Here is an 8233-nt window from a genome sequence, read left to right as displayed (position 1 = left end):
AGGCGGATGTCAGGAGGGAGGCGGAGGTGACAGGACCCGTACACACATGCGCGCGCGCACACACAGACACATACACACACACACATACATGCACGTTGCCTCTGTAGCGGGGAGGGCTCCTCTTCAGCTACGGACATAACCCCATGGAATCTGAGCTGTAAAGCAGGACCCCCTGCTCCCCGCCCATCTATTTTTACATCTAAAAACGAAGTCAAGCCTCAGCTGACATTCAGTCATTCCATGAGGGGAAGGAGGAAGGGGCAGATGGACGCTCTTCCCACCAGAAATTGGCTCTGACAGGCGGGCGTTTCAAGGGGACCTCGCTGGTGTTCTGATCCCAGTCTGTTAATAGTAGGAATTGCTGTAAGTAATGTCGAGAATCATCTGCTTGGGGGACTTTGGGATTTGCAGAGGGGAAAACAGAATTTAATTTTTAAAAAAGAACTATTTAATTTAAAGAACAAATTCTCCCGTGGACTAATTGACTCCCAGCTGGTCCTTTCTGGATCCAGGACTGTACTGTGGGTACCAGCCAAATAATTAGTGTCTTGTAAGAACTGTAAATTATTGTCACTTGAAAAAAAAAATGAGAAATATTCACCTTCCTTCTTTTTATCTCCTCCTCCCCTTTCTGGTATGCAAAGCCAGGTAGGACTTTGGTGACAGGATCTGTATTTTGTCTTGCAGCCTACCTGGAGGAGATCCAGTCGGTCCGTCGCCACACCAACAGCATGCTGGAAGGCCCCAGGAGCCTGCATCCCCCCATCGTGGTCCACTGCAGCGCTGGGGTGGGGCGGACCGGCGTGGTCATTCTTTCTGAGCTGATGATCTACTGCCTGGAGCATAACGAAGTGAGTCATTGGAGGCTTTCCTGAGTACTCCACCTTGGGGACAAATGTACTCTGCCCCCAGACCTTCCTCGGGGGCCCTTTGGTTTCCAGGGCTTCATTTCCCATCTTGTGACAAGACTTTTCCAGATCCACAATTCCTAGTTGGCCCCTGACATTTACAGCCTTTCTTATCTTCCGCCTTTCCCTTGCTCAGTGTAGACTCGAAGATAACAGAAGAAAGAGATTAAAGTGTGAGATAGGAAACATTGAGAAAGCCTGATGTGCTTGATGTCGGCTTCCAGAAGGCTGTGTGGTGTTTTGCAGCCCATCTGGTTCTATCGTGGGTCACCTTCCACAGTGGGTTATCTGGTCACAGGTCATCTAGCTACGACTTGCACTTCCGGAGTATGTTTCAGCCAAAATCCTCTGCGAAAAAATGTGTTTACTGGATGACGGGGAGGTTGTGGGCCCTCCAGACAGGCCCTGGGGTAGCACACGGACATGGTCTGCCCCCACAACGGTGCATGCCTAGCTCTTCTCCCCACAGAGGTGGGCTGTGCTGAGCTGGTGCCCACGCGGTGTGTGGCTTCTCCTGCAGCTCCAGGCCAGGGAGTGGTATGGAGGGACTTCTGATTTCACGGAGGTGAGATCAGATCAAATCCAAGGCTTAAGAACCATTCTTCTGCTTTCTGTTCACATGGGTCTTTGGGAGTTTTGAATGGCTTTCACTTTTTTGTTAATGCTCTTAGTTGGGGTCTTCAGAGCAGCTGTGTAGAGGAGCTGGGCACCTGTCCTGTTTTACAGACGAGGAAACTCAGGTCCAGAAACAATTTAGGGACTTGTCCAGTGCTAAGGTGAGAATGGGGTCTTCTAGTTCCTGGTCCCCAGTTCTTTCCTGTCTTCACTCTGCCGGCAGATGCCAAGTGCCAGTGGTTCTTGTTCCATTCCCAATTCCCACATGAGAGCATTGTGGGGCAGAAGGAGAGAGAGAGAGAAGCACATGAGTGGGGAGAAGAGGAAGAAGCAGGCTCCCCGCTGAGCAAGGAGCCCGACATGGGGCTCGATCCCAGGGTCCTGGAACCATGCATGTTCTGTGAAAGAACTGATATAATATATGGATTTACTCAGTAGTATGTCGTTTGAAAATCAGATTAAATATTGCCCCACGAAATTTGTTATACTGAAACTTCCAGAAAAACGATAAATACACAGGTTCAAACATGTTCAAAGGATTTTTAAACTCTTCCTATATAAAGTTCATTTTGGAAATTTTGAATCCATATGTATGAATGTGCTGCTGAAAAGTAGAATCCGTGGAGCGTGTGGGTGGCTCAGTCAGTTGGGTGTCCCAACTCTTGGTTTTGGCTCAGGTCATGATCTCTGCATCATAGAATCAAGCTCCACACTCAGCGGGGAGTCTGCTTCTCTCTCTCTCTCCTTCTGCCCCACAATGCTCTCATGTGCTCTCTAAAATAAGTAAATCTAAAAAAAAAAAAGTAAACTTGGGCTTATACCAAAAGTGGACTACTTTTAAAAACAGACAAGTGCCTTCTTAGCGCAGTAGGCAGCGCTTCAGTCTCATAAAAACAGACAGACATTCTGTTGATGAGCAAAATGCCCATCGCAGAATCAGCAGAGACTACCTAACAGGAATTTTGTCATCTTCCATGAGTTTTTATCCTTTTGTCTCACATCATGAGATTTCTTGATTACTTGCTCCTCTGTCTCTAGAAGGGTCTAGTAAACTGAATAACTTGCCATTGAGTCCCAAAGCGAATCGGTGCTAAGGAGATGGAAAAAGATGAAGTAGAAGTGTAGTATATATGGCGTGAGTATATCCAAGCTCCACTGGAGACACAGTGGGCTCCAGAGGAGGAGGAAAGCCTCATCATCAACCCCTCCCCTAGCTATCTTACCACTCCCTTGTGTCACTGTCTTCCCCACAGTGTCCCTCTGTCTACTATTCCCTGTGAACTCTTCCTCTGCTCCCCACTGCTCCTTTTGTCCATCTTGTCTGACATGGAAGGTGGTTCTGTTCTGAGCTCTTTGGAGACCCACCAAAAGCTAAGCCTTAGTAATGTGATGACACGAAGGCTCATTGGCCCCCAGATGTTACTGACCCAATAGAACACACGGCACATGTCCAAGCCAGTGTGGTGCTGAGTGAGGATTCAGCCATTAGGGCCTCGCACAGACTTGGTGAGGGCTCAGGGTGATTAAATTTTCTACAGTGTGTCCAAACATAGTGGATTTCCTCAATGCCCAGTTGCACGCCAGAACATTCTTTGCTGGAACATGGTCAGTCCAAAAAGAACTTCTGTTCCCATTGATATTCAAAGATAGCAAGATGACTCATATTGTTCCCTTCCCTTCCCCTAGCACAAATATAGCCAGCTTATCTGTCCCATTTCCCATCACTGCTATTGGTAGATGGTTAGGGAGAGACAAGTTCTCTACTTTGTTCTGCTTCAGGCCTGGCTAGTAAGAGTCAAACCCTCGTTTCAAAAGAAGACTGGAGCATATTTAGCTCTTTTATTTGTTTTTTAAGCAAAGATTTTGACAAATAAATACAAAATTGCGCATCCTGTTTTTCTCCTCTCTAAACTTCCCTGCCTCCCATCCATTGCTTCTGGATTTAGTGTACTTTATATTTTAGTCTGTAATCCATACAGTGTTAGTTTTGTCAGCGAAATGCCTTTTCTTTTTCCTGGAATAAAGATGCTTTTTACAGTCAGGTCAGGGAGCTGTGACGTGGGGAGGGGAGGGAACGCTCCTAGGCTGCTCTGACAAGTGTCTTCGTGGCCCACCGCTTTGGGTCACTGAATGTTAGCTTGATATTTTAATGCCTATACTTTTTTTTTTTTTTTCCCTAAAAAGCACTAGTTTTATGGTTTGCAGTCCTCTACCTTGTCCCCCCGGGATTTAGCGCTCTGTCCTAGATCAGCTCATAATAAAAGGTTAGGTTTTCAGTACCCAAATAATGAGATGTCTTCTCTGGCTGCTTTTCTGAATAAGTTCTCCCTTCCTCATGGAGTAGAGAGGAGAAACTGCCTTCTGAGCGCACAGCCACTGCAGCATGATTCCTTGGGAGTTAGGGGCAGTGGACAGCAGAGACTCTGGGAGTGAATCTTCAGGGCAACTAGGACTCTTGTTGATTATGGGGAACTTTCTTTGTCTTGTCTGGCAGCTGTCCCTTATCAACATGCTGTCTTTAGAGCTGAGTCTTACAGGCATTGAGATGGTAATGACCATGATGGTGGATGGAGCTCGAGAAGGTGGAGGTGGCCGAGGTAGGGGACGAAGGCGCGACGGCGGTGGTGCAGGAGTGACAGTGATGGAGGTGGAAGGGGTGATAACAGCCGTGACAGTATCAGAGTAACAACCACCAACCTCCATTGAACGTGCTCCCGCCATTCTGCGAGCCTCACAACTCAAGTAGCCTTTACAGTAACCCTGCAAGAGAGGTCCTGGTAATGCCCTGTGTGACAGAGATTCCGAGGCACAAGTAGATGAGGGGATGTGTCCCTGTCCCACAGCCAGGAAGTGTGAAGGCTGGGGTTTGGCAGATGAAGCCTGACCCGATCCTGTGCTCTTAACTGGTGTGTGACCCTGCCTCCCCGTCAAAACCTTGATGGGAATGGGGGAGCGGCAGCTTTGATCTCTCCTTACGTCTTCAACGCCCAGCTCAGTAACGCTCACCAAGCAGTGTGTGCTGGTGTAAGTTCATCGTTGGGCGCCCGTGGGTTGTACATCGCGCTGTCGGTTACTTTGGAGTATCGCGTGGGCAAAGACCCACTAGTTCAAAGCTTACGGTGTAGGCTGTAGGGTTTGACTAACAGTTTGAGGATTCACATGCCTTTTTCTCTTTCCTTCTTACTGAGGACTTGCCTCTATCCCTTTTAAAATCTGTGGTGCGCATTACGTGTTTCTGGAGAAGAGAGACCAAGAAGGCTGGCATGTGCTGTATCTTAGCTAAATGAAGTTCGGAAGAGGCTGGAGTGGCTTGTAAAAGTCAAGTAAGAAAAGACCTACAGCTGGGGGTGCGTTGCCTTGCCTCCTGCGGTTGCTCTGCGCTTGCAGACCTCATGGGGCTGGTGTTGCCCCGGGGAGGAGCTCCCAGAGCAGGGGCCGTGTGCTGCGGCCACGCTGGCTTTGCGGACTCCGTGAGACTTCTGTCCTGGCTGGTCCAGGAGGATGGAAAGGACTCGACTGAGCCTCTGGTCTGTGTTAATTCCCTTCTGTTGAAGCTGGTTCTGTATTCCCAAAGAATTGACACACGGGCAATCTCAATATTTTTAGTGAAAGGTTTTCACTCTAATTATGGCTATTGTGATGAGCACCGGGTGTTGGATGGGAAGTGTTGAATTTCTGTATTGTACACCTGAAACTAACATTACACTATATGTTGACTAACTGGAATTTAAATAAAAACTTAAAAAAAAAAAAACAAAAGGCAAAAGCTGAGAAGCAGCCTAGTTATTCTGGAGAAGACCCCAAACACGGAACTGATAGAATTTCTGAAAATGGGTGTGAGGCGTAGAGACAAAAAGAGAAGGACCAACTGAAAAAAAAAAAAAAATCAACCAACCAACCAATCAACATGACTGTGTTCAGAGATTGTAACTTGACGTTTTCAAGGTTTACCCATAAATTATCTCACTTGATAATGACCACGATTCTGTGAGGTGGCAGGATCAGTATGATTTTTCTCAGTTCATTGATATTAATAATAATGGGTAGTCTTTATTAAGAACTCAGTGTGTGCCAGACACTGCGCCAAACGCCGTACGTGCATGTCACTGCTGGATCCCATCAGGCGGGCGCGTCCGGTCACCCACTGTACTGGCTGAGGAAGTGTTGCTAACCTGGGCAAAGCCACGCTGTTGTCAGAGGAAAGCATCGTTTTTTTTCTTGTACAAATAAGAAACTAAGACCCAGAGAGGTCTTGAATCCTGCCACTGAGTCCAGCCGGAGTGGGGAGTACCAGTCGGTATGAGTGACTGCAGCCTCTGGGTTTTCTCGAACCATCTGGTGCATGTTTCACATCTTAAACCAGTGCCAGTGGCATGTGACAACCAGATTCTCCAGTAGAAGGTCTTTGAATGGGCAACCCTAGAGGGGCCAGGCCCTTAGCTTTCTCATGTACCTAGAGATGGGCAGTGAGCCAAAGCTTCCCGGAGGAGGGAATGAGGAGGGACCCAAGGGCGGCTTCTCATCTCAGGATGTGGTGCTTGTTCTCTTTTCTTGCAGAAGGTGGACGTGCCTGTGATGCTGCGGCTGCTCAGGGAGCAGAGGATGTTCATGATCCAGACCATCGCCCAGTACAAGTTTGTCTACCAAGTGCTCGTCCAGTTCCTCCAAAACTCCAGACTCATTTAACCCCCCCGACCCAGCTCTTGCAAGAGGACCCAGCTCCGTCGTGCAGACGGGGAGGCACCCCCAGACAGCATCTCCCCCCGAGGGGCGTGGATGGCCAGAGCAGGCAGGTCATGGGCTCCCTGAGGACAGGAGCCGAGAGCATTCACAAACATCATAGATTATTTTATATGAGATAATTTATTTTTTTCCCCTTTGGGATAACTTTTGTGAATCATTGTAATTCAGTTTTCACAATAATATAGTACCTTTCATTTGAACCATATTTTGACTGATCTGCATTGTAAATATGTCAGTAGGAAGGGCTGTCTGGTAGATCATCTGGCGGACAGAGGCATAAAGGGAAGACATCTCTAGTGAAGTTGTGGCCAGATTAGTAACTGACCCTGAAATTCATCAGCCTCATCGTCACATCCAAATCCAACATGGCAAGAAAATTAATTTGTTCTAAAATTAAAAGATAGGGGCCAAGGCCCTTCCCTGAAGGGAAAAAACAATAACAACAAAGAAAACCCCTCTATTCTCTTATATTTCGGGGCTCATGAGCCTTGATGGCCAGTGGCCTCCCTTCTTCCTTTCTGCCCTCATGCTCAGCAGCTGAAGTTAAAGACAGGATCAGCCCTCGCCCAGGCTGAGCGAGGAGCTCTGCACTGTACCTTTCTCAGCACTCCCTTCTGCTGGAGTCTGGAGCCTGTGTTCCCTGCCAGGGAAGCACCCGTCTCCACTACTGCTCCCTGTTTGCTCGGCGGGCCCCAGTCCGGTGGTCTTTGAGGCTCTGGGCCAGGCCATCTGTGCAGCTAGGCCTCCTGCCTGATTGAGAGAAGATAATGGACCCGAGTGGGAAGAGAAAGGAGACGGGTAGGCTCTTGATATCATTTTTTATTTAAATAGTCTTTGTGTGCTGGACAGAGGCGTGAAGGTCGAGGTGCTGGGTACATTCTGTCTTTCCATCAGTCACCAAGTCATTGGAAATGCTGTAAAGGGAACAGCTGGAAAAGCTGATTGATGGGGGCTCTTTGGCACTCAGGTGGTGGGGCCCCGGCCAAGAAGTGCACTGGGAGGCCCCTCCCAGCTGTGCGGCTCTCGCTGCAGGCTTTGGCCTGCAGGAGCAACGCTAAGCCCACTCGGGACCCTGTCCTCCACCTTTTGGCCATTGGATACAAGATTCGGGGATCTGTCTCACACAAAGCCCTTTACTGCTTCCCTGTTCTCCGTGCATCCCCCTCTCCGGACACTTCACGGCTCGCCTCTGTGTGTCGCCTCCTGAGCCTACGCTGGTCTTTGTCCTGAATTTCTTAGGTCAGTACACGGCAAATCGTGCCACACCTTTTCCCTCTAGCTGGATTTTAGGACTTCGCTTCTCTCCTGTCTTAGTTCTTTCTTGAATGCAACTTTCAAACCGTGGCTTTGTTCTTAGAATTGGCATTTGTGGGTGTCCCCTTACATAAGCTTTCCTCTGCTGCTGCCGTTTTGTGTTGTTTTTCCTGAGCTGAACATGTTCAGAAAGAATGGCATCAGGTCAGCCAGGAAGAGCGAGCCTGTGTGACCACCGGTTACCCGTGGCCCCTGAGGGCGTGGAAGGGGGTTCCCGATGAACTGCTTTGGAGCAGAAGTCCGCTCCGTTTCACACTGGGCCAGGGGCTGTGGCGGCGGGTCTCTCACTTAGACTCAGAGTACCTGGTGATGAAGGGCCTCCTCTCTTCTACTACAAAGTCTGAAGCATCAGACAAGGAGGGTAACTTCAACTAAGCTCTCGAGATGGTAAAATTTACGTGTGCGTTCTAGAAAAGGAAACCATGAGTATGCCCTACGCTTTCAACGGCACAGAGCTCCTCACCCTCACCAGGAGACACCTGGAGCTTGGATCATCAACAGGCAAAGAGGTATCTGTTTCCTTTCCTTGGACACTTTTCCATCCTCAGGATAGTCTGCCGTTTGGGATGTTTTCACAGTTGGTCTGCAGCTCTTGGCTTCTCTGATGATCGTCCGTATTCCTGTTCCATCTCTCCGGCCCCAGCGCGGGCACT

At 48.7% G+C, this 8233-nt stretch overlaps 1 protein-coding gene across 3 annotated transcripts in view; it reads left to right on the top strand.

The window, feature by feature from the left end:
- Positions 1 to 6222, top strand: part of LOC111150673 (protein tyrosine phosphatase, non-receptor type 14) — a 169257-nt gene extending 163035 nt beyond the window's left edge. For all 3 annotated transcript variants that reach the window (XM_022508202.1, XM_022508203.1, XM_022508201.1), the window contains exons 18-19: positions 688 to 851; positions 6081 to 6222. In XM_022508202.1, coding sequence (XP_022363910.1) covers positions 688 to 851; positions 6081 to 6209 — 293 coding nt within the window. In that variant the 3' untranslated portion in view covers positions 6210 to 6222. The remainder of the gene's footprint in view (positions 1 to 687; positions 852 to 6080) is intronic.
- Positions 6223 to 8233: the final 2011 nt, after the last annotated feature.

This window comes from Enhydra lutris, unplaced genomic scaffold (genome assembly GCF_002288905.1).
Source record: "Enhydra lutris kenyoni isolate GAN:26980312 unplaced genomic scaffold, ASM228890v2 scaffoldscaffold24, whole genome shotgun sequence".
In the NCBI taxonomy this organism is placed as follows: Eukaryota; Metazoa; Chordata; class Mammalia; order Carnivora; family Mustelidae; genus Enhydra; species Enhydra lutris.
This window is presented reverse-complemented; position numbering and strand designations above follow the sequence as displayed.